The 26,742-nt window shown below is 37.7% G+C and overlaps 2 protein-coding genes across 4 annotated transcripts; one reads left to right on the top strand and one right to left on the bottom strand.

The window, feature by feature from the left end:
- The first annotated feature begins 521 nt into the window (after positions 1-521).
- LOC116916919 (COP9 signalosome complex subunit 1) lies at positions 522-3,230 on the top strand. 2 transcript variants are annotated; one of them, XM_032922226.2, is made up of 11 exons: positions 522-710; positions 779-865; positions 967-1,151; positions 1,210-1,495; positions 1,558-1,635; positions 1,706-1,944; positions 2,005-2,110; positions 2,187-2,275; positions 2,348-2,477; positions 2,574-2,708; positions 2,789-3,230. In XM_032922226.2, exons 1-11 carry the CDS (start codon positions 678-680, stop codon positions 2,864-2,866), a joined length of 1,446 nt encoding a protein of 481 aa, XP_032778117.1. In that variant the 5' UTR covers positions 522-677; the 3' UTR covers positions 2,867-3,230. The 2 variants fall into 2 exon arrangements, with proteins under 2 accessions (XP_032778117.1, XP_032778118.1); XM_032922227.2 differs by having other exon boundaries at positions 2,574-2,725.
- LOC116916918 lies at positions 3,007-25,052 on the bottom strand. Of its 2 annotated transcripts, XM_032922224.2 has the most exons (19): positions 24,901-25,052; positions 24,556-24,837; positions 12,784-13,476; positions 12,074-12,286; positions 7,990-8,173; positions 7,728-7,907; positions 7,253-7,368; positions 6,903-7,089; positions 6,664-6,780; positions 6,353-6,501; positions 5,470-5,698; positions 5,093-5,218; positions 4,832-4,947; positions 4,576-4,754; positions 4,364-4,516; positions 4,138-4,297; positions 3,937-4,071; positions 3,723-3,870; positions 3,007-3,664 (listed from the first exon to the last, which is right to left on the bottom strand). In XM_032922224.2, exons 3-19 carry the CDS (start codon positions 13,010-13,012, stop codon positions 3,412-3,414), a joined length of 2,874 nt encoding a protein of 957 aa, XP_032778115.2. In that variant the 5' UTR covers positions 13,013-13,476; positions 24,556-24,837; positions 24,901-25,052; the 3' UTR covers positions 3,007-3,411. The 2 variants fall into 2 exon arrangements, with proteins under 2 accessions (XP_032778115.2, XP_045025806.1); XM_045169871.1 differs by lacking the exon at positions 24,901-25,052 and having other exon boundaries at positions 24,556-24,879.
- Between the last annotated feature and the right edge of the window lie 1,690 nt (positions 25,053-26,742).

The following is a 26,742-nucleotide window of genomic DNA, read 5'->3' as shown; positions in this document are numbered from 1 at the left end:
TTCTGGATAGATAGATAGATAGATCTATTATTCTCTATTCCCCTTTATGACTCTGGTATTACTGGAATTCTGGAAATAGCGCTCGGCCCCGCGCCAATCGGGGAGCTTTTTAGTCGATCCGGTGCGGGGATAATCTAAATCGGGGAAGTGATTTCGGTGCTCGGTGCGGTTATATCGGTGATCGGTGCCTTCCCCGATTATCAATGAATAGTGATCTAAATTGGCAGTTGCCCTGCGGCCAACAAGAACAAAAAAAATGTAACCCTAGTCACGTGATTCTCATTGGCCTATCAGAACTCAAGGTCACTGGTAAGACTGACCCCCTATGGCTGAAGCGGTGCTATCGGTGCAGCACCGATTATAGCACCGTTACGCACGGAAAAAAGAAATCCCCGCACCGAACTTTCCCGATTCATTTTAATCGGGGAAGCTTAGCGGTGTCCCCGATTAGAATGTGATCGGGGCCGAGCCCTATCTGGAAACTGGAAATCAGAAGATGAAAAATTTCTCAAAGGCGACAATGTTGTATTACAAATGGTTGCTCGGTTTAGGACGAAAGGTTTAGAGCCGTCCTCTTGCAACTAGAAGTTTAAAGCTCTTGTGAACAATTGTTAATTATAGACAAGGGATTTTAACTCAAGTGACAATAGTTCAATATACTGGTTGATTTGTGCAACATGCCCATGCCGGCCTTGCCGCTGAACCACCAGGTACAGACGAAATTATAACACCGGCTCCGTGAACCTATGTATTCCGAATATTTTGTTTTTCGTTTTAGAATGCTGTCGAGCCAATGCAAGTGGATGTATCTGAAGAGAATGAAAATGCAGAAGAAGAACCATACATAGTGGAAAACCCCACTTTGGTAAAGGAATTTATGACATTGTGAATTTAAATTTTTAGCATCAGTTGTAGTCCTCGTTTTTGCTGTGAATTTCTTTCAAACAAGGATCATTTTGTGTTTAGGACATAGAAACCTACACAAGTAGCTACCATGGAATGGCCAAGTTGTCCCGTCTAATGTTTATTGCCGATCATTGCCCATCTCTCAGAATTGAAACACTGAAAATGGCAATTGCAGCAGTTCAGGAGACATATAATGTCACATTATATCAACAGCTTCACAGGAAACTCCAGGAAGCAATATCTGGGTAAAGCCTGCATATGTCAAAGAAAAATGTTATATTTCCAATTGTGATTTTGGTTTAGACTTGCACCTGCCCAAATTCAAGCCCTGGAACTTCCAAATTATGATGTAGCTTGGGCAGAAAGCAAGATGAAAAAAGCTGCTCTGAAGTTGGAAAAACTTGATACTGATCTGAAAAATTATAAAGCTAATTCCATTAAAGAGAGCATTCGTCGCGGCCACGATGACTTGGGAGATCATTACTTAGACTATGGAGACATGTCGAATGCTCTGAAATGCTACTCAAGGGCCAGAGATTACTGCACAAGCAGCAAGCATGTAATCCATATGTGCCTCAATGTTATTAAGGTAAAGTATGCTGCTTAGTTAAGAATTTGTGATCCCAGAATACTGATTTATCTAACATACAGGTCAGTGTTTATCTACAAAACTGGTCCCATGTTCTCAGTTACGTTAACAAAGCCGAATCAACACCGGATTTTGCCGAGGTAAAATTTCTAGTTGTGTTGGATTCAAACACTATATGTTTTTAAATCTTGTGTTGTGTATCGGTTTCAGTCTTCAAATAGCAAAGACGGTGGCCAAGCTTTGGTAACTCATTTACAATGTGCAGCGGGTCTCGCTGAACTTGCAACCAAGAAATACAAGTGCGCAGCTCGACATTTTCTTCAAGCCAATATTGATCACTGTGACCTTCCGGAATTGCTTTCGCCATCAAATGTTGCCGTGTTCGGAGGATTGTGTGCCCTCGCCACATACGACAGAGCTGAACTTCAGAAACACGTGATTTCTAGCAGGTACATCGCCTGAGCTGGGATGCGCTTACTCCTTCTAATCATGAAAATCTTGTTGTCCAGTTCTTTTAAACTTTTCCTGGAATTGGAACCGCAATTGAGAGACATTATCCACAAATTCTACGAATCCAAATATGCCTCTTGTCTAAAGCTACTAGAGGAAATGAAGGTACGGAATGGCGACGATATTGAAGACAAGCGATCAAACCGAAAAAAAAAATTTCCATTCGTCTGTTTTGTCTTAGGATAACTTGTTGCTGGACATGTATCTCGCGCCCCATGTGCCTGCTTTGTACACTAAAATCCGAAATCGAGCTTTGATTCAGTATTTCAGGTAGGCAAAACATATCCATTTTATTTCGAATGATTGAAGGCATCTAATTTTTACTTTAATTCTCGTCTGCAGCCCTTACATGTCAGCAGATATGAGGCGGATGGCAGAAGCGTTTAATACCAGTGTTGCAGCCTTGGAAGACGAGCTCATGCAATTGATTCTCGACGGACAAATCCAGGCGCGAATAGATTCCCATAATAAAGTACCATTCTTAATTCTTTCGTTCTGTTTATTTTTCACAGCAAACTAGTTTCCCTAATTCATTTGTTCTCCATTTTTTTTTTGTTTTTTTTTACAGATCTTGTTCGCCAAAGATGCCGATCAACGCAGTTCCACTTTTGAGAAATCGCTAAATCTGGGCGAAGAATTCAAGAGAAGAACTCGTTTGCTCGTTATCCGAGCTGCCGTGTTGCGCAATCAGATACATGTCAAAGTAATTTGAGTTTCATGGTATATACCAATGCTCAGGCTGTTGAATCTTTTCCTCGTTTTTTGATGATTTTTTGGTTGCAGAGTTCACCTAGAGATAGTGGAGGCCAAACAACCGAAGTTGCTATTCCATCATCCAGTGGCTCGTCGCCCCGCAACTGAGATATCCTTTAGCAACCAGTCTGCTTTGCGAAGCACTTGAATCCTTGTCAATCTGGGTGTGTTGTTCTTTTTTTCGTCCCTCTTTTTCAATTGTGTAAAATTGTTGAATTATCCTCCACTACACTCTTTTTTTTTTTTTCTTCACTCTCTTCTGGTCGTGAGAGACGTCAGTTGTTACGGTCTCTTGGTTTGATAACAAGCTGTGTTGTGTGTTTTTTCTGCTCCCTGTTTTTTTTTTTATTTTAATTTTTTTTAACTTATCAGGGAAGGAATGAGGAATCTTTCTTATTTGTGGCATCGTAATTAGTCTTGTCTTTTGAGATGAAACCAGCAAACGGAAACACAATACAGATTGTTTATAACATTTTAATGATATTAGGATGTGTCTATTTTTGTAGTATATGTTACACAGCATTTGAAACATAGTCTAACACTTTCATATATATATTTATGTAAATATTTTTATATTACAGGATTTGTTACGTAAATTAGAAAAAGAACAAGCGTTCTGGGGGTACAAACTCTTAATGATACGACATTGATAATTACAATCGCGGAATGAATCTCGTTCGAAGCATGGCAAATCCGATGAATAGAAATGTACAAGAAATGGACGATGTTGGCGGCAGGCTGGACGAACTCGAAGTTTTCGCGACAGTGTCTAGCTGCTGTTGATCTGGCGACGTGGTAGTGATGAGGGAAGATAGTGAGCGTTGCACTCCAGGTGCAGGACTAGACAGCGAAGATGTTTGCCAGACTAGACGATAATGAACAGGTACGGTATTCCAAGCTTGAAGCCTAAATTTCAAAATTCAGATGTCGGATTCAAAAGCCTTGTTTAACTCAAGACTCTTACCTGATGGCCATTGCGTTCAGACCACTTGGCATAGCAAAGACGTGTTTCTCGTTGCTGTCTGGACACAGAACGTCGATAACGGAGCCCAGCTGATTTGGCCACTTCTCGTCGTAATAGAGCAACGTCAAATTCCATTCTTGACAGTCTCCTGTGTCATCATCAGGAAGTATGTTGTAGTATCTAATTAACTAATTAGAAGAGCCTGGATATGTACCTTGATCGGGTGTGTAAATAGTGGCAGTCCATAATTCCGTCGGTTTCACCATTGCAATCCATAGACAGTCGGTGTGATGATATCCATCATTGGTAGATTTCTCCTTCTGGCCAAACAGAGGCGACGATATGGAGCCTGTTTTACAATTGTGTCATCAACGTTTGATTGAATACAATCACCATGAAAGAGTAAAATTAAAACCAGTCGGTGATTCGAGGTAAGATTCCGATCCGCATTCATATCGTGTCGAGAAACGGTAGCTCAAATCAATAGCTAAATCAGGCTGGCCAAAACTGAATTCAATCACGTGATGATGGACGGATATACGAGTATTGGACGACAAACTAACGGGCAGAAAGGCCTTGAAAATGACATGAAAAAAATTTACTAATATTCATTTGTCTATGGCACATGTTGCACAATTTACCTGGATATCACCGCAAAGACAAACGGTAGACCTGTTGGACATAACCAGAGTGATGTGGTTAATGATATTAGTATCATTCGTCCTGCAGTGACAGCCCTGACGATCGCATTCCGTGTAACAACGACCGTCGTTTTTCATTTGACTGGCGGTCACCTAAAACATTTCAATTTCAAATGATAAATCTTTTCCTTCGTTTTAAATGTTTATCATACGGTGAGCGTGACAGATTTCCTTTCTTCGGGATCGAATGTGGACGTACAGTTAAACGGGCCGACAACTGACCAGAAAATGGTCGAATCGAAAGAATTTGACAAACGGCCGTTGGACGGGTTCACAGTAGCGTCAAAATGAGCGTCGCATAAAGTTCCAGGGAGTCTGAAACCTTCCAGCTCTGCTCGAAAAATAAAAATTCTATCGTGTCACCTTTTAATTGTTCATTAACACGAAGACGAAAAAAAAAAACTTTACCATTAAAATAGGCAAAAGCTCCTTCGATAACCTGATCATCTCCTGTGACAGGATCCATACGGAAGCGAATGGAAAGACTAGCGTTGTTGGAGTGGATCAGATACGGCTGATTAAATCTATTAGATGTAAACAAACATCAACATTTTCTTTGTTAACTTTTTAACGGACGACTTTAGTTTCAAAACTTGGCGTTGTCAAAGACGATCGACGATTAAAAGTTTGACAACTGCCATTAAAATTCTAAGAGATTTCTCAAGAAACCTTGTGTAAGAGTTCCTGGATTTCTTCCACGCCGGGCTGCAAATCTTTTGTCGAGGTGAAGACAAACTCCATCTGACGTCAAGAGCTCCTTCGTGAATTTCCATGAACGAAATACAGTCGGTTCCCCTTTAAGCATATTATAAATAATAAGATCAATGCACGTGGATACGTATTAGTCGACTATTCTTATATAAGGAGACTCTCAACTTTTCTCTCCAAACAGAGAGCGCCTCTGCCGTTTGATCGACAACAACTGAAAACTTTCTCGACGCAGTTGAGCGGCTCTTTATAATACACACATGCATAGAAAGAGACATGGAGAGAGAAATATGTACTGTACATAGAAGAGCAGATGGGCTTATGTGCATATAACTTACGTGATGTTGAACGCCAGCAAATTGATTTGAACGCTCTGTCCAGGTTGAACTGGGAAAGTGAAGGAACATGGAGCTGGCCAAACTTTCCACGCCGTTGTGGACGTGCTGAAGAAGCCCGACCAACGATTCATCATCGTCTCGCCTCCTACGCCGCTGTTTGTCGCGTTCGGCCGGATTACGTAGTCGCAAACTGCGTGGGCTTGTCTCTCCACGGCGCGGAAGGCACCGTCTATATTGACACAACCACCGAATCAAAAACATATTTTTTTTTTTCACTTATTAAACAAACATGAAAGTCTATGAAAAGAAACCTCGAAAATGTGCTTTTGAATTCTGTAGACCAAATAAAATCAATCAATAAAATCTTTCCATGGCAACGTTTTCTAATCGATTGTTAAATGATGAAAATATTTCCCTTGTGCAGACGAGCAAAAAAAAAAAAAAAAAAGAAAGAATCTATAAAAAATTGAAAAGTGAAGATGAGAAGAGAACACAGAAAAAGTGAAGAGTTCAAAAATTAAACTAAGATCAATCCAGTTTGGCTGCTAATATATATGAGCAACAACTTCAATTAGCTCAAAAGCCTCCATTCCGCACCCTTTTTACACTCGAGGCATTTGTATACTGCCTATGCATAAGAATCTCTCGAAAATTCGACAGACAAACTTGGAAAGCGAGAGTTTACGGGACTGCCATTCATTATTACAGGACCTAGGCAAAAGAAGCTTATCTGTTAGAAATAGGCTATACGCTCCATGGTCACAACTTTTGCATGCCATAATAAAGCCCCTGATGTGGGATAGATACTATGACATTCTAATTAGTTATTCATTTTTTAAAAAAGACAAAAAAATAAATAAAAAGTTTTTATTCTTTTTAATACTTGGAATGCCTTCTGGTTGATGAGGATTCAGTTGATTTTTCAAATGAGTGCCACGGCTGTGCAATTGCGGTGGCTGTCCGTCCATCTCACGAAAAGTTAACTGGGCCAGGAATCCATTGAACACGTACGGTGGTAATAGAGCCCCCGAGCTGCGTCCGACGAACAGCACAACGGTAGAAAACAGAACAAATGAACAAAAGGGCTGGCGCTTTGCAATGTGGTTTCATTCCGCAAACATAAAAAAAAGAAGCTCCACACGTCTCTCTCTATCTCCTAATCCTGCTAAGAGCATATATACAATTCAAACTAACTTGAATTCCACAGTGATGTCAGGACCATAAGTGGTTAACTGGGCTGTCTCCTGTCCGCACAGAGTAGTATGAACGCGTCCATTGATTAAAATCCGTACGAAGTCCGTTTTACAGCGTCTGTATAAATGTTAGGTTCCACGAAAATGAAATATTCAATTCAATTTCGCCACCACACTTTGACTGAAAGCTCATTGCCTCGTGCAAGGGGGAAGGGAAATGCACAATTACGATATTCTTACTGAGCAGGTAGTTGGACTGAAATGAAGTGCAGCGTTAATGGCTGGAAGGGCGACTGCAGGGCGACATGAAATCGACAGGTTCGGTTGGGTGGGTACAATCCAGGGTAACCTGGACTGGCCATCCTACACGTGTTGTTGTAACGACCCTCCGTCACGCAGTCCGATTGCTGATAATGCCAGTCGCAAACTGCAAACGTCCCAGTCACGAATTAATAATCGAAATTTGAAATCTCTTCGTTAATTAAATGGAGTTGTATTATAGAAACGAGGACGGGTGTGTCAATTTAGAGTACTTAGTCTCAAAAGGGAGGAAAATGCTGTGAAAAGCAAATTATGCACATATAAATGACCTGAACCGTGAACGGGCGTGCCTCCGATTGTTTGCAGTCCCAGCTGCGCTGAATGCCCGATGGGCGTGAAACTGAAATGAGCCAACAGTTTGCCACGTCTGGTGAATTCTCCAGATCTGCAATTTTCAAGACGAAAAAAAGAGTATTACATCACGAGCAGCAGATGTGTGTGTACACAGTTTAACGAAAAGAAATGAAGTGAAGTAAATCAAAACACATTTGAAAATATCGAGATTCTGTTTTGCGTGAGATACAAACACATTCATCAATCATTAAACGATGATGTTGTTATGACACGAAAATGAGGGCTTTCATTGATCGAGTCTCAAACATTCGATGACATTGATCGAGTGGAAATTTATGTATCCGTACGTGATGTTTACGATCAATAGCAAAATAGACCGCGCCCATACATTTACATAGCGTCGAGGTGTCTTCAAAAAATAAATGAGGCGAAGAAAAAAAAAGAACTAACTTGAGCACAAGTGTGGCTGGCGAAATGTCATCATCCGAGAAGAGCAAAGCCGGTGGTGAATAGCGTTCATTAGCGCCGCATAATGTCCACGAGTGCTGCTGCGGTGGCGAACCGGAAACGGCGCTTTCAATACTACTAACGCCACTATTCGTCAACCACTCAAGCTGGCCTCCGGTGCACCTTTTTTCCCCGAAAAAAACAAACAGAAAATATTGATTGATTTCTTTTCTATAATTATTAATAAATGAAAATAAGGAAATACTTTGATTGGTTGAGATGACCAGTATCGACCAGTCGATAGATTTGAAGTTCGATACGATAGCCAGGCTCGGGAACGAGTCTGTACCAGCAGTGCTGATGTTCGTGAAGTTCAAGCGATTTGATTTGACCGTAGCGTAGACGAGAAGATGAATACAATTGGCTGGCATCCAAAGTAACGTTGCACACTGTTGGAACCATAAAACAAAAAAGAAATAAATGATAATTCGTGCAGACATCGTCGTGGGAAGCTTATGAAACAGACCAATCGGTTATTCGATGATGGATAGCGTCTAATGAGAAACGGCTCAATAGGAGGACTATGTTTTCTTAATTATCCATAATAGATTTTCGGGCAGCGAAATTGCTGATGTTTATTTAATGATGTATTATCGACGTGTCTTCAATACATCAAAAACTGGATAAGGGACAGTGGCATGTCTGTTTTTTGCAGAGGAGGTTTATGGCGTGCAACTTTCCTCAGACATAATCTTGATCAATAATTCAACCAGCAACGTAAACAACGCTGAAGCCACTATATTGTGTATATACAGTATAAACGCAACATACCGTAGGAAAAGGTAATTTGACGTGCCTTGGACAAAATGCTTCGTGCGAACGCCAGCCAACGTACAGCACATACCCTTTTACTTAACTGGAAAATGCTGCTGTCTAACACAGACATTTAATCCCTGCATGCTTTCGAGTTGCATATAAATAAGGTTAGACAACAAATGACGTCATGTCGTTTCCTTAAGAAAATGTGAAATCGATACTTGCATGTAGGATCTATTCTATAAAGATTATTCATTTTTCTGCTTTGCAGACATCAACCCTGTAGCGTCTATAAGATTTTAACTTGTCTTTTTTATATGTCTTCTTAATTCGCGTGGGATCGATAATCGACAAGACAGCTATATAGCGATAATCCGACGATGAGTCAACATTTCACCTAATTTCTAAACAGGAAAAGATGACAAGATAAAAAAAAAATGTTTTCTTTTGTATCGAAACACTTGAATAAAGAGAGGTGCTCGTTTGCCAAAAGTGCTCTTACATAAAACAAAAGAAAAAACAATACCCGTCAAAAGTCTTGACAATAAACGGAACAGCTGCGCTTCCGCCTTAAAGCGCTTCCGGGGCAGGTCTGTTGATTTATATGCGTGTATGCATCGCCTGTTTAGTTCAGATTTATTATTTCGCTTGACAAGCGGTTCCAGAAAGAAAAGAAAAAAAATAATGCTTGGCATTGTGTTATAGTTGAAGGGGAGAAATCAAAAGAAGCGGGTGATTCAATCAGCAGCTGACGACCGTGTTCGCCGCCAACAAGCTAAACAATAACCGACGCATCAAAAACAAACAAATGGGAAAAAAAACATATATATCGAATAGGCATTTTGTTGAATTTCTTTACCCTATACAAAAAACTAGGCAATATAGGCTAGTTGAGTCTATTCACGTCCCAATCAGTTATTCGATCGACTATTTAAAGAGACGAACACAAAAATAGTTTGTTCTTTTATAAGAGAAAGATTTCTGTCGCCTCCGTGTGGAACCCGATAAAACGGAGCATTTTCTTTTTTGAACGCCATTTATGCAGACGACACACACGTCGTGATGCACGCAGACATTCCCCCGAGTAATGTCTTGAGCAATAAACTGGTAACGCACTATTCACTCTGAATAACGTGCGGTCCGTTCAATAAACTAAAAAAATAAATAAAAAAATATGTTAAACAGGAAAAAGAAATGCTTGTGCGATATTCGTAAAGGTGTCGTAAGGTTCAAATGTCAAGCTCACCATAACGCAATAGAAAATGGAACTGCCTATTTTTGTTTGATATATAACATTTTCAGATGTTGCCTTTTTTTGGCAGCCAAACATTCAGTCATCTGTCAGTTCGCCGTTTTTTTTTTAAATCCTATTTATATTCTGCTGACGAATGTCTTTCATCAAATGGACAATTGAAGGAACGTGAGCGCAACACAACGCATTTCTTTTCTAAACGACTTGAACTTTAGTGTTATATACAACGCTATAGCTTACTCAAACTGGATAGAGCAAAAAGGTCACTTGAGTAATTGAATGGATTGATTTAAGTCTCTTGAAATGTATTCGAGAATAGAAAACAGGCTTTATGCGTACAATCGAAAGAAAATTATTTATCACAAGTCGATAAACGAGAGTTTCTTCAATCAGACGATCGATAAAGATCCAACGTGCCAAGGCATGTCACGTATCCACGTAAACGATCGACAATGATTTTTTCACTAATCGAGCGGAATCGCTAACGATGAACTTGTTAGTTTAAAGCTACTCCTGAAGAATGTCAAATGTTTTAGAAGAAAACTATAAAATCGCATTCAGTTCGTCACCAAAACGTATATAGCTAATGTTCCAATATAGGAACGTATAGAGGAGAGTGGGGGTAATTGAGACACAGGGTAATTGAAACAAAAATTGTTTCTCTCGCCGTATAAGAGGAATTTTCTTGAAAAAATTAGGGTTAATAGAATGAGGGGGTTTACAAGTTTAGAAAAATTTACGAGTTTTTTTATTAAATAATTTTTAAGATATCCCGAAAAAACTGTTTTTTGTTCTCCGTCTGTTAAATTTGCGTTTTCAATTTTTTTGTTTTAACCCCTAAAACGCTACATTTTAGTAATAAAATTAGTTTCAGATGATTTGCAATTCATTTTTCTACAATTTAATGCCATTTAATTTTTCCCTGCACTCTTAAATAATTTTAAATAATTAAATGTAACGATGACCCTATTGCAGGGCAATTGAAACACTTTGTTTATATTCCCTGGTTGCATTTTTTTTGCAAGTATTTCACGTAATTCATTTAAACAAATGTAAATCATCATGTTAACACAACTACAATACTTGTATTCCCTGTTTTGGATTTATTTTAAAAAGCATGTTGCTTAATGGTTTTTTTTTAATTTAATTATTTAAATATTTTAAACTAAATTACGATCTACTTTAAGTATATTTTCAAAATCTGTATATCGCATTGTACCTAATGGTAAAATTTGATCACACTAGCAGTTGTGGCTGCTGAGATATCGTGATTTTCATTTTATGTGGGTATGAAGAAGCTTCCTTATGGGAAAACCCACGTTGCAATTACATCGACACACCGTTTCAATTGCCCTGCTACCATGGCAATTGAAACACTCGAAGCGACCTCAGTTTTTTACAATTTACTTCTATTAAAATTAATCTTTTCTCATAAAAAAAATATCCTTTAGTAGCTGAGATAATAAGCTACAATTCTATATAATTTTTATATTAAATTTTTCAGTTTTTTTTTCAAGAAATACAAAAAACCAAAAAGTGTATCAATTACCCCCACTCTCCCCTATATACGATTGCCAATCAATTTTGTTTTTGTTTTCCGACGTGGAATTACATCCGTTTCCTGAAACCGTGGGCGGGAAGTTGCTGCGATGTTGCGAATGCTCTTAAATTTCTGATACAGTCTACTCCCTCATCTCCGAAAAGTGATTGCTCTCCCTCCGGTGTATATGGCCACCCTTTCAAAGAATCTATATCGGGTCTTGCATTGCAATATATTTGAATAATTTTTTGATTCTGCAGACGCTAGAAATGATTACGTTCGTGAAATGAGCATGTCTTATGTTTTGCAACAGACTACACGTTCTATATCTAGAAGATGTACTGTACAAGGCAAAAGGTAGATTTATAGAGGTAGCTACAATAACATATATATGACCTTAACTTATTCAATTGCATCTAAGGAGCTCACGTTGCCTAGCAACCACCACAGCTGTAACGCAATTGCTTCTTTTTCGTGTTTTCCAATCCACCCAATTGAATTCAATGTATACTAATAGATGGAAAAAAGAAATTTCTCTACAACTAAAGAAATAAAATCTTTTATACGCGTTATATTCGATGTTAAAATAAACCTTATATACAGTATATAGCTATTTTCTTACTACAATAGTGTGGCTAAAGGGAACAGCTATTGAGAGCTTTGTATATATAGTCACGAAGGAGATCGATAAGAGTTAATTGGTTACTTGACACAGGATGGGGGAAAAAGGGGGACACTTACTTTGGTCGCATTGTTGTTCGAGTCCACATTGGGCACAGCGGTAGGGCACTTTAATGCCACACTGGCAAGCTCCTGCGTGGGCACAGCAGGCGCACGTCTTCATGCCCTTGTTGCCTTTACTACCCCCAGCGACGCCCATCTGTGACTGAAGGTGATGATCTTGACTAGAACAGGCGCATCCGCTACTCGTCTTTGTCCACATGTCCACTTCACCTATTTATGTTGAATCGCATTTAATATTTCAATTGTATATAGCCCACAATGGTATATAGCTACAATTTCAATAATTTTGAAAAAAAATAAAGGGGAACTGAAATAGTTTTTTAATGCATATTTAATTGCCTGTATATGCGTTATAGTCTTTTACATATAATATATATGATGGGTATTCAGTCCCTGCCCTCATATAGTTCTTTTTTGTTCTTTATTGTTATTCTGACGATTGTCGTTATTACTTCCGCCCGCTTGATTTCCCATTCCTTCTTGCGGCCAGAGAGTCTCCTTATCCCCCAGTGTCTTTATTGTCTTTGTTGCAAAAGAAAGAAAAGTCAAACACAAGAAAAGATGGGGCTGCTCATCAAAATTCTTTTCGACCAAAGAATGTTCGTTATTAATCACGTCAAATATATAGGGCGGAATATAAAAATATAAAAACAAGTAAATAAATCCAACACATGAAATCGGAGTTTTGAAAGGAAATAAAGACTCACTTCGGGCTGTGATTCCAATCGTCGTCCAAACGAGATGTCCCGAATCGACGAAATCTCCGGCTGAACCGGAAGTGTTGCCCACCGGAAATAGACTGACCGTCACGATGAAGAAGACGATGAAAAATGTAGGCATTTTGGCGAAGCACTCGAATGAATAATCAAACGTTGCCCGTCTGAAAGTTGACTGTTCGCATCGGCCGGTTGTTGGGTGTAGGAATTTATAATTCATGTCGACACAATCGATTTTCTCTGGCGCAGGATCCAATTTTTCTGCAAAGATCACACGCAGAATAATTCGCTGTATTGTTGCGCGCTATACTAATAAACAGCTGTTTAGGCTGTTTGGCCATTCAGAGCTACACGAGTCTGGACAGATCTTGGTCACGCCCGCAACTGAACGCGCTGTCTGGTGGGAGTTTTAGCAGAAAACACGAGCGAACGCGATCGTTGCTTTGCTGTACACGTCCTTTTTCACGTTCGGATTGTTTTTCTTTCTCCCCTTTTCGTGTTTCAATAGTTTAAGAGTTCTGCTGCAGTCTATAAGTCCGCCATCCGGCCGTTTGTCACGAATCTCTTATATACTCGGCCTTTTTTCTTGGTATTGGTCTCCACCGCTTTGCACTTTACGCGATCAACCGCTTTTTGTGGAATTGTTCTTTTAGTTCTCCGTATAGCGTCCTTTTTCTTTCGGTTCTGAATTAGAAATAAGGGAAACAAAAAACAAAACAAAAGTGCGAAATTACGATGATTTCAAAGCCCGACGATTTTTTCTATATATTAATAGCAAAGCAAAAAAATGAATTCATAATTAAATTAATCAGAATAAAAGGAAAATATGAAATTTCTATAGAATATTATATAGGTACGCATATTATATAGCTGTGGCCACGTATGTATAGAGCGAATTTTCTGCCAATAAAGTGGGTAAAAAAAAAAAAAATAAAAGGACAAATGTATGTTTTTCAGAGACGATTAGACGGCCGTCTGTATACACAAACAGAAAGCCTTTAGGGCGGGTTATTATTTGTTTGCACCCAGCACGCAAAAAGAGAACTCTAAGCCGAAAAGAGAAAAGAAAAAAATACGTATATATACGTATATATATTATAGAGAGAGAGAGAGAAAGAGAAACATCATTCTCTCTAGAGGATGAGGGGAAACCATGAAAGGAAGCGGTTGGATCGATCCCTTTAAAAAATGGCGGAACAAACAATATAAGTCAACCAATATTGTTTTTCTTTTTCTCTTTTTAAAATGTTTGTACATTTTTAAAATATGTATATTAGCGCATATATAACACAACTGTCACCGCGACTATGTGCAGCACCATCTGGGTCTCGAACGACATAACCGAAAAGCATGAAATAATTCCATTCAATTTGATGTGATCGATTTGGATCTGTATAAAACCACAGTTGTTTTGATGCAGATTTTGAAACATGCTAACTATGTGTGCCACGATAATCTGACAAGTTGAGACTTGTCTGTGAAAACGCAAAAAGGATACATCGAATTTATGAGATGCAAATGATATGCTGGTCGACACAGCAAAACAAAAGTTGTCCTCTCAAATCCTCGGATGCTATAAATAATGGGACATCAACTAGAACGACTAAAATCTAATTTATCGTTTCGATGCAATTTGAATTATACGCTATGTAATTAATAAAAGACGATACACTTTTCAATAGAGCTCCAGAGAATAAGCCATATGAACATCTATCCCATCAAAGCAAGGAAATATGTATTGATTTCACATAAATCCTTATATCTATATTGCATTGCACGCTCTAAATGGTTTATATCTTTTTATATATTTGTAGCAAACTCGCCAACTGGATCCCAGATAGAATAGATTTTCTATTAGCCTATACATGCGTGGGTTAATGGCCTTGTTCTATTAGGAAACTCCGCCTCTTTTATATAGCAGAACATCATATGCTGATATTGCTGATGTAACCACATTATTCATCACCTTTCGATGTATAATAAAAGACGTGGCTATCAATCGAAAAGGGAAAACTAAAATAGAGTATATAACGTACCGAATTTTAAAAAATCGATAAATCGTTAATTAGATAGGTGGGGAACGGCCATTGACGTGATTATATATACAGCAGCATGACTTTCGTGCGATCCGTTTACATGCCGATGAATCACTTTGCAGTTTCCTCTTTTTTTTTTCAGTTTACTAAGACGCGTTCTATTAACCTACACAGTATAGAGACTATATTCTATTCAACTATTTCATTTCGTATTTATTCACTAAGATATCAGGATGAAAACAAGCCCAGGCTGCCCTAATATATCAAACCGCTGCGGTATTTCTAATGTTCTAATTCTTTCGGCCTCATATGCTTCCTTATACGGGCATAAAGGATATAGACTAGCCCATATATGCATAGACCAATTAATGAACCCTAGGGGATTCTGGTTTATTAGCCACGAGCTTCTTAGTTGAATTTTTTTTTTTTTATGTTCCTCGTTTCTTTTTTCTTTTCTTTTCTTATGCCCTCCTGTGTGAAATTTAAAGTTTATTATCGCAATAAAAGAAAATGATGTTGTACTAATAAAAGAAAAACTCTTTGCCACTTGACTTTTTTTTTTGTCTGTTATAATAACGTGCTGGATATACACCCGTCATTTTTTTTCCTCCCACATTTTTTTTTAAGACTTAATCTCCCTGTGTAAATATAAAGAACGAAGGGCTACTTGGCTGTGCTCAGCAACTTTATCTGTAGGGCCTTTAATGTAATAACCATACAGCAGCACGAGGTATATGGAAAAGCTAACAGACGTGAGAGAGCTGCTCATACTCACGTCACGTGCCGTCCTCGGCGGGGCTAAATAAATATAGGCACAGCCAAAATTTTTTTTTTTTTTTTCATTGTCATCGTTTTCCACATAAATTCTCTTAACGAACTGCTGCTAAAACGAGGTCCGACATTCTGTGTTACGTGTTTGAAGTAGAATGTTATTGTATATAAGTCTATAGCCTATAATGCCTATAATAACATTATATTTCAGCGATAAATAAAAGATTGTGAATATTTAAAGATCTTTATTCACGTTTGTTATAATGGCAAGAATAATATAAACAATTCAAATATTAGAATCGTTTTCCTCTGGACTATATAGGCCTAGGCTATATATACGTGAATCCAATGGTTATATAAAATATGACATTGCGGTCTATGTTTTATGGACGACTCATCGCCTTTTTCTGATGTTTTTATGACGTAGGGCTACGGCAGAAAGAAGATCATCACAGGACATAAAAACAAAAGAAAATCATCCTTTTAAAAAATTCTCTTTTGAAGAAAAAAAAAAGGATCTGAATCAAAACGAAATCCCATGTCTCAAAGTAGAAAAAAAAAAAAAACTGGGCGATCAAAAGCTCAAAAGTTTGAAAAGAAGGGAAAGTGTAATCCGACTTGCTTTTCATACATTCTTTTTTCGTGAATAATAATCTTTACATCCTTTATGTACTGAAGGTGTGTACACATATCTTCCAATCTGCTACAAGTCTTATATGTTTCCTCTCAATTTGCATATCGTCATTTAAGAACAGCAGTAAATCATCGATTTTCAATTTTTCTTTTTCGTGTACGAAACTGAAAAAATTGAATTGATATCAAAGGATCGACGAGACATGTTTTCCCTCCGTGCGTCTGTGGCAACGCCGCACACTTGTCTCCTACAAAAAAAGCGACGGGGACGGACGGATCGATCCCTACGAGTTTCGGTGCGTCTTTAAAATAAAATTTTGTTGTCAATTTTTCCACGCATTTGTGCCTTTTAAGACTATATATGGATCGCGTATTGTCGGCATTGACGTCAGGCATGTACAAAAGAATGGTCGGCTGCAAATTAAACGTCAAAAGGGCGGATGAATGAAAATGACGGAGAGAATTATACAGCCCTACAGCATCTACTATACAGACGGATACTCATCCAGTCAACATCTTTATCTTGAGAGTAAAATGCGCTCATTAAATAATGAAAATTCAAGCAATTTCCTTTGCATTTTATCAGACCAATGCACCACACACCAAAAGCCTTATTATAAGGCGTCATTTGCGTGCAAATATGACGCCATATTTCATGAACAATAATAATGTATATCTTACCAATAAAGTTTACAGCTATGAAGTGTAACCGACAATAGCACCCCAACGATTCTTTCGTGGCGCTGATGATTCTCTCTATCATTCTTATTTGCATACGTCGGGTAATTTATGCGAATAAGCTTCTTCCTGCGAGCCAATGAACGTTTTGATGTGGATTCTAAACACTCAATAGTGATGGTCTGACAGCAGCGGAGTCGAGAAATGCCTCCGGATGTATAATCCGCATATGTCTTTTTCCCAACAATGTAGCCACATAAAAAGACGTATAAATCACGATACATTCGACAACTTTAATGTATCGTGAATAGACTCCGTTCTTGATACAGACATCAAAAAGAATAAAGTGGTAAGAAAAAGAAAAAAACGTAACGGCAACAGTGTGGAGTATATCGTTTGCCTTTTCAATGACGAGTCTGGTGATATGATATCCACTTACACCGAACGTGTTATCTATAAGAAATAAAAAGAATGCTGTTCTTTCTATTATTCGATGGTTCAATGTAGCCTGAGGGACGTGCCATCACGCAGGGGTCCACTATTTCTGAAAGACAGCGTTCTCTCGCTCCCTTATTGTTAGCCTACATTTTTCCGGACATCCAGCGGCACGTCTTTCGATCCTCTATAGAGCACAGTAACCAATCCCCCTATGTACACACACACACACACACACACAAATGGATATTCTGTATATGGATAAAGCTGCGCGTATAGACCTATATCAATCGGCCAGACAACGTACCCGTTGCGACGTTCCTATCTGCACATATGGGCTACGAGAAAAGGTGTCTATAGACATGCAAGTACAAAAGAGAAATTCGGATATATATAGGAGGAGACACTATAGTTATAGAGCTTTTATACGAAGACAAGTCTTTCTCCATATCCTTTTCTCAATTTATTGGTGCGTTTGGATGGAGAAATAGTGAAAAGGATTTCCCCATAGCTTTTTAAAAAGTCCACACCTATATTAGGTGATAGTGTCCACGAAATAGTGTACCGCTACACCTGTGGCATTAAATATCTTTTAAAGTGGGAAAACAAAGACGAAAAGGAAGACAAAAAGGAAATAAGAAAAGGCTCATGACGGGATTCGAACCCGGGTCTATTGTATTCATTTTCGACGGGTCATACTACGGTACTGATTTTATTTCTCTGACATTTCGACGACCTTCTTCCATCGGGGCTCAGCTGACGTAGAATAGGCTACACATTTATATTTAATATTGTACAGACTTGATGGTCACATCATGGATCACAAATCAATTTCCAGTAAATTTGTTCATACAGTATATAAAGAAATTAGGAATTCATTTTTATTCCAGCATGTGAAAGTGAAAGAACTGATCGACTCGTATTATACTTCAAAAAATAATTATATTTTCAACTCTGAATAGATATTTGAATTAGGTAGCCTACAGAGCAAAGTGGACCCGTTTTTAATCTAATTACCCGTATTGTCGAATCTATCCCCTTATATTATGTATGAGTGGAAAATTGTTTGATGTCTGTTAATTTGCCCTCTTTTTATGAAATCATATCTGAACATGAAAGCCGAGGTTCGTATATATAACACGAATTTGTATATATTCACAAAATTGCTATAATTCGTTATCAAAGATCTACTCAAATGATTCTGAAAAGAGCTTTTCAACGGGGTGCAACTTGGTCGAATAAATGAATGGTAAATGAGCACTATATATATACGAAGCTATACAGCATCACAAGTCAGCATGTTTGAATAATCTCTTTCGTTATTGCGTTATTCCGTGCAAGACGCAACTATATATATAGACTACTTAGGCTACCAATGCTGGATTTGTGCACGCACTAACGCTTACAACATTTATAACTCTAATTTTTCCAAATAATTTACAATTTATTGCTTGACAACTTGCCTGCGTGAGGCAACGCAGCACAAATGAAATTAGATAGGTCTAGATTATATCAAAAGTGTGTGTATATAGTTGCAACAGTTCTATAAGAAGGTAATGAGCCTATTATTTAGACCGAGCCGCGTGGATGGTTGCATAATAGCTTCGTGTACAGCAGCATCCGTCTGAAACTTTTGCAGTAGGTCTATACGCTTTTGCCAGCCGTAAAGAAATCGATATATTCAGTTGTGCTATAGCATATGTTAAATGCCGCTTCTGTGATGAACTCTCTACTACACGCATATATCGTATATATGTTTATATATACTGATTCTCACTGTTCGAGCAACGTCTCTTTTCAAACAGCTGTCTGGGTGCATAAAGTTAAGTCTGAGCAATCGATCAACGTCAAGTCCTTGAAAAATTCCCTTGAATATTATTATAGATATATCAAATTGGCTGTGGATCGATCCGCTGGAGGATATACCCAAATGCATTTTATCGACTCCATCACAATTTTAAAAAGGGCATTTGAATTTAGGCAAATTTCATAGACCTATACCCGTTTTTTCTTCGATTGGTTGTATACCGTCTGGTAGGGGAGAGGGGGAGTTGGCAGGAGGGCAAGTTGCAATTCCAATTAGAAGAATGGGAAAGAATTTATGAAATAATCATGGTCAAAGAGTTTATCGTACGCACATTGGCAAAGTTTATCAATTTACCCAAATAGTTTAGGAAAAGAAAATAACGAAATTTTCCAAACCACAATAGTTGCGGCTGGTATCGTCAATTTTACCTTTCTTGGCACATATAATTTTTAAAAATACTAGTTTTATAGAAAATCTATGAACTGAACAATGGATTGTTTAATCAATAAAAGGAGATAAAAATTTTTATTGAATTAACCCCGGGTTGAAAATTGCAACAGGGGCAGCGGCATAGGCATATACAGCATAGTAAGTACATGGCCTGTCAAAATGTCAGGAATGAAGTCGAATTTTGCTAGATAGACTTATGGGAACAGTGGATGCATTAGAGGCCAAACTTGGCACATTTAGGTGTTCACTTTAACGATGTCATCTGTGAAATGTTTGCCTGAATTATGTATATTATTTTTATTTTTGCATTTAAGGCTATTTATCTTTATGTAAGTTATCACAACTTATTTCTGAGTTTCCCACTCTAAAATAACTATAGGATTTTTGTTTATTGTAATGTTATTCTAGCTTGTTTACAACATCAAAATTTCACTGAAACCGTATTTGAAATACATGGGGCCAACTTACCCCGTTAGTGGGGCATGTAGGCAAATTTTTTAGCTTTTGAACGTTGATTTCGATATGAATTCTCAACGTAGATCAAATTAAAAAATTGCACGAGAAAGCTGGTTATCTGAGCTTTCTTTACAATTTTGGTGTCAAAATATAAAAAATTAAAAAACCAGAGAAGAAATGAAAAAAATTGTACCAACTAGCCCCACCCTCCCCTATACTAAATAAATCTTTATTAACACGCATTAATTGGACTTTTAGAAATATATCGCATAAAACAGTATACAAAAAGGGCGACACGCATGACATGATGCACGAACTGTTTGATATGTGGATCAAGTCTCCCAATCTATCTAGATAGGCTAGCCTATACGATATGTAAATGTATTGTCCATATATTTCTTCGTCTAACTGATGCGTGAACGTGTCGCCATCAGTGCGCTCTTGATGGACACGATCGATCATCTGACTTTGTTCACACATCACACAAAAAAGAGCTATTCCCCCAAATGCAAAAAGGATCTTGCATCATCATTATATTAAAGTCTCTTATTCGCTGTTGGGCATTTTTGTTATGTAGGCTAGCCTATTATTACGTGTAAGAATTATATGTGATGCAATTTCTTAGATTAAAATTTATTTTTATTTTTATCGTTTGTTGATCGAACCTACACGCATTTATTATACTCAAACTAATTACGCCCTGAAGGTTCTCGTAAAGACAAGACTGAAGTTTGAAATCTGCGAATATATAAACAAACAAAATGGATGGTGCTTGTTGACATCTCATAAATATATAGGTTGTCTTTTTAAGTTTGATGTAGAGCTACGTGTCTGTCATCAAAATTCGGGGATAGCTGTCATCGTTGCGCTTTTGAATGGCGGATGTGTTAACGGAACAAGAAGGATCTACCATACAGATTTTCACGTCTCATCACGTTCGCGACACCCAGATCTGCTTCCCCCCATATATCTGAAAGCATAAGACCTTGTGTATTTTGTTATATCACATTATATATTTGACTGCGTGAACAAATTTAAGTTTGGCTTTCTTCGTATAAAGATGTTTCTTTATTTAGTAGGCTAGACTACAATTTTATATAGAGGCTCTCGACGATGCACATTGTTACTTTATAGAGCAACTCTCTCTCTCCTTTTTATTATTTCAATAGAAAAGAAATGCCCGCGCAGGAGGAAAACGTTAAACTATGGCGGCGAAAGTTTTCGATATGTAAAGTTTGTCCTTTTTTTTTCATTTTGTCGTCCTGTGCTGTTGTGCGAACTGCAAATATATATTAAGTCCTAAATTATTGACAAAGATGTCGTATCTGGATGTCTGTATATGCAAAGTCGATCAGCCAAAAAGCAAACAAAATAAAAATAAATTTTTAAATGTTTGGCCAGACGTTTCAATATCACCGAAAGAAATAAAAGTTTTTTTCTTTTGTGTGAAAACAATTATTTTGTCGACTCAATAATCTACTATGTTACTGCAACCGGTTTAGCCAGCAATTTCTTCAGAGGAAAAAAACAAAATAAACGAGTAATAGTCGCTTTTTTAGGCAGATATGTTTACTTATTGCCTGTTTTGTTTATATATGGATGTCAATATCTTTTATGCCATATCACAATTTGTACGACATATTGTCAGTCCCTAATAAACAAGCCTCAGACATTTACGAAGACAACCATAAAAAGAAAAAATATTTATTTATTAGATATATACTGTATATGCTCACATTTGGCTATCGTCGTTGTCCTGTGTATTACGAAAGGACTGCTGAGCTCGTTGCTATATTTGCCTATCGATGTATAATGCACATCGTGTGCGTACAGATAACAATAAAAACTTTCCCCCCAATTTCTTGTATTTCCATATCAAACTCAATAAATGCTGTATATAAGGCACAAGCTGCTGGAATTTTCGATTAAGCCCGAACTCGCCATAAAAATAAGGGACTGATATGGTATACCCTCCCCCCCCCAACTGGAACATAAAAACCAAATGGTCACTGTGCGTATATATACACACTTGGGGACGCTTTATATAATATAGGCCTTATAAATATTACTGCTGCTGTAGACTATATACTGTCTTTCGTCAATATATAGCCTTATGCAGCTACTGTGCTGGAAAAAAGGACTGCAGACGATGAGGTGATGCATTTGATTTAGTCCCGCGTTACCGATAAATCTATATCAAATATTACGTGTGCTATTTTGCGATGCCTTTTTGTCTTTTAAATGTCCCATTATTTTTATTCCTTTTGTTAATTTTCTTGTGCTGTGCTGCGTATTGATAGACATAAATCTAATTTGCTTGAACGTAGAAACTTTATTCCTAACTGGGAACGTTGCCATTCTAAATATTTATTTTATTCATTTTCGAGTTGTTTTTAATCCCTTTTTTTTTCTTGACATTTTTACCTTGACAATTTCTTTTTGTTAAAAAAAAAAAAGGCTATCTAGTCTAATAGGGGCGGTTCCGGTTGTTTGGCTGATGGGATTCTCTCATTCTCTATGTAGAAGCCAAACAAAAAAAAAAAAAAGAAAAAAAGAGGGTTGCTTTCGCCTCGATTGTTTGCCCGCCCACATTCAATTTCCCCGCAGTTCATCCAGGATGATTTCATGTTTATTTATATGTATATATATATAAATGCACAGCAATCGGATCAATGCTGAGGATAAAGATTTCATCGTAGGACGTCTATTTCTTTAACATGTAAAAATAAAACGCAGAACAAAAAGAAAAAGCGAAAATCGGTGGGGTTTTGGCAGGATTATATAATTCCGCCCAGATTAACTCGGACACACAAAACCAAATTGGAGTCATCCAGTTCATGGCTATATAACCTAAATATAATATATAAAACTAAACTTAGGCTTATCCCTCTCTCTGTCTATTACAGCTGCAAATCTAGTGACTAACCGAATAAAAAAAAAAAAAAAAAATGCTTTAAAGATTTTTCGGAGGAGAAACGAAACATGCAACAAAGAAAAGTATATAGACTCACGATTCATTTGTTTTATATGTATACATATATCAGTCTAATATCCATATATAGTCCATCACCCCGTATTTATTTTATTTTATTATCCATTATAAAAACAGAAGAAGAGAACGAGAGGCGGTTGCTGGGCCAGCGGAACATCCACGTCTCATATGCATCACGCGGAATAACGCAAGCGAACGCCAACGTCCATCACGAGCACCCAGGCAACAATAGACTTATTTCCTGTTTTTTTTTCTTTCTTATCCTATCGTCTTAGATATCTAAAAAAAAAAAAAAAAAAAACAGTTGATATGAAATCAATCGGAAAGCTCATAGAATTATATAGAAAACAAAAGACATTCAGACTTGATGTCAGTACTTTTTGTTTTTGTTTTTGTTTTTTTGCTGTGGCTGCAATAGCCCATTATTAAGGGCCGAGTAGCTTATTGTCGACCAGCACGAATCCCCCTATATCGACAATTGGACCCAGTAAGGTCATAACCTCAACCCAGTTGTGGGCCTCTCATCCGTCGCATCGTTTACTCCACTTGAAAATGAGGGAGAAAAAAAAAAGAAAATCTTGGCTCCCGTTTCTCTTTATATTATTACATACGCCTTCTGCTGTAAAGTATGTATATATACAGTCGAGTGAGTATATAACATTGGATGATATGGACTTGTATATATTTGGAACCGTTTGGTCTTTTTTTCTGTTTCCCCCTTCTTTTTTTTATTTGGGTGTATTTATTTTCTTTTTTTTTTCTTTTTAGAGAGAACGAAAAGATCTTCTTGTTATTGTTTCCTGCCAAGGCAGACATGTAAGAGGAAGGAAGCGGAAGTAAAGAATAGATATAAGAAAGAAGTTGAATTTAAGACAGGAGAAAAGTGTTTCTCTGAAAAATGTTTGAATCAGCCGTTGCTATTTACACACAAAAAGAAAGAAGCTTTTAAATATTTACAGTCTTCTTGTATATAGTTATCTATATAGCCTATATACTCAAAGCACAAAGTGTAGACTCTAACACTGTGGTTTTACTTGTTTCTATCACGCAGCTGTATGTATAATTAGTGTGAAACCATGTGGAAAATGTGTTTTAATGTAATTTCGTATAAAGACACCAACGTCATTCGAACACGTGCGGCGGGAGTAATAAAAAATCGTGAGGTCCCTTACAAATTGATGAAAGAGATTTTTTGCATATAGTGATGCCTTCATCAAAAAAGCAATTTCTAAAAACAGGCAAATCTCTATAAGACACCAGATTCACACACACACACACACACACAAAGGTAGGAATCTTTTATGCTTCCCAGAGATGATTGTCTTATATACTGCGTAATCGAATTAAAAACTTGAGACAACGTTGGCGGGTTTGAAGTTGTCAAAGCTCATCCACCTCATAATTCAAACAGCAAACGCAGTGCACACTCAAGAAACAAAAAAATTAAAAAAAATGAAAGAGAGAAAAGATCAAAAGGAATATAACACTCCAGAATGTAGACTTACCTTTTCGACTCCTAACAAATCTCTGCCCTCTCTTGCGGATCAGCAAATAAAATGTGTCCTTTTTTAAATTTTATGCACAGTTGATTCTTCAGGTTAGATGAAATTTGAACGTTAATATATGAAGCAATTGTCAAGAAGAACTGCGAGTTTAATGTTCCCCATCCACTGCTGCGGTATGTAATTCTCAATTGTGGAAACACACAGACGGAAACGGTACGCGTGCGCTCCGCACCGGAATCGTCGAACGACTGTCACTGTTCCGGCATCTACACACGCCGCTGACTGCAAGTTATATATCAGATTCCTTATTTATTTATGTATTTATTATTTTTTTTTTTTGCCTACCTATCCCGTCACATGTGTTGGTTCTTTACAAGTAGAGCCGATGCTGGCAAGCTGGGCTCTGTTGAAGTCTGCCCGGGGGCCTACTAGCCCCAGGCGAGTCGGCGCTTGCGCAATTGATTTCTTTGGCGTAGAATTGCATCCCCCACAGGCGGAAGAACGGCTACCATCTACAGGATGAACATACAAACATCATCAAAACAAAATAAAATTTACAAAAAAAAAAAAAAGAGACATCAATGTGTTATAAAACTGTGCATAGGTCTACATAATAGTATTAACAAGCAATTCTTAGAGAAATGACATTAATAATCGGAAGTTAATAATATTTATCCGATTATTTTATGAATAATCAATTCATTTACGCATTTGAAGCCTCGATTGAACGCACAAAAGAATGCAGATTAAAAAAGAAATCTGGTAAAGGGTAAAATTCAATAAGTCAATATGATTGCTGGGACGGCAGTTGATAATAATAAGAAGCCCGCATAACAAAAACGTGACTTTTTCTATTTTCTTCCCTTCTCCACAAAAACTTTTATACAGGTCTGCTTCACACAGAGAGACAGAGAGAGAGGCTTCTATTATCTGCGTGTGCTGTGTTTGGTCGCAATGTGTGTGATCTCTGCGTGTGCGTTGAACGACGAAATCGATCACGGACTCCACTTGACTCTCTGATCCTGTCATCCTATATGAACTGCCATTGCGAACGAGTTGAGTTACACAGAAAGCGTTGAATAATGCCATCCATTATTCATCGCTTTGTATATATACCTGCCGTCTCTTTATCACGCATTTCCTTTTTTCCCCTCCTTTTCAGCTGCTCTAACTGAAGAATCGATTCAACTGCAAAAAAGAAGATTCCACCTGACGACCAACAAAAGTGAAAGTATCGCCCTCTGTACCACAGCAGAATTGCGAGGGGGAAAAGTCTTTTTTAAGAGAAGATATACCATTCACGGTCAATCACGTTGATAACAAGAAAATTCTTTTTCAATCGAAGCAGTAACAAACAAAGGCCTAAAGTGGTTAGGCCTACTGGTTAGTTTATACTGCCAGCTATAGAGAGAGGATTGAACGTGTACGAATTTGAAATTTTGTTCGGAGAAAATTTGTGTTAGTTTTTAGAACTTTTTTGTTCGTCTCCTATAGAAATAGTTTCGGTGAAACGTTGACAGATTTATTCATCCGCGTAGTTTATGGTTGTTTTTCCCAGCGCTTGTCCGCTTATTTACTCAGCGGCTTCGGATTAAATCCCTTTACAAGGATTGGTGTCACGTTATACTAGACACGCTTAATGCGTACACATGAAAATGGCGGGCATTTATAACAATTGATAAATTTTTCATGTGGCTGACATATGCACATGATTTTATGAGACGGCAGTTCGTTGTATTTTTCTCAAACTTGCGAACGAATTTTTTTATTCTGAGGTATAACAACTTACCGGATAAAGAAATACAACTACGGATGTACGGGAAGCATCGCATTCGTATAATTGGCGCGTTGTTGTGGAAAAGCTGCACCTTCAACCAAGTTTTCCGGCAAAAAAAATATATATATATACATAGAAGTAAGAGCCAATCATTTATAACATTTTTTCTTTAGTTGCGATTGCTGTACGCCTCCATCTGTACGCTCCACGGCGATGGCCCCAAAAAGAAAACCTTTCCAGGCTTATTGCTATCGGGAGTCTGATTGTTGCGTAGCTACATCTATTAATATTAAATCCCCGTGAGTGGATTATAAAATATACCGGTATATTCTCATATGTTGCGTTCAGCAAAAGGTTCGAGAATGATAGCTTCTGAATTGATTATCCTTGAAAGGCTGGTCATAATGAAG

The sequence above is a fragment of the Daphnia magna genome, linkage group LG2 (genome assembly GCF_020631705.1).
Source record: "Daphnia magna isolate NIES linkage group LG2, ASM2063170v1.1, whole genome shotgun sequence".
In the NCBI taxonomy this organism is placed as follows: domain Eukaryota; kingdom Metazoa; phylum Arthropoda; class Branchiopoda; order Diplostraca; family Daphniidae; genus Daphnia; species Daphnia magna.
This window is presented reverse-complemented; position numbering and strand designations above follow the sequence as displayed.

Coding starts and splice junctions, on each gene's coding strand:
- LOC116916919 (XM_032922226.2), top strand. CDS start 678: ATGCCCATGCCGGCCTTGCCGCTGAACCACCAG. Junction 866..966: donor TAGTGGAAAACCCCACTTTG/GTAAAGGAATTT, acceptor TTTTGTGTTTAG/GACATAGAAACCTACACAAG. Junction 2,709..2,788: donor GCAATCAGATACATGTCAAA/GTAATTTGAGTT, acceptor TTTTGGTTGCAG/AGTTCACCTAGAGATAGTGG.
- LOC116916918 (XM_032922224.2), bottom strand. CDS start 13,012: ATGAATTATAAATTCCTACACCCAACAACCGGCCGATGCGAACAGTCA. Junction 7,090..7,252: donor CACGCCCGTTCACGGTTCAG/GTCATTTATATG, acceptor GGACGTTTGCAG/TTTGCGACTGGCATTATCAG. Junction 5,699..6,352: donor TCAACCAGAAGGCATTCCAA/GTATTAAAAAGA, acceptor GTGTCAATATAG/ACGGTGCCTTCCGCGCCGTG.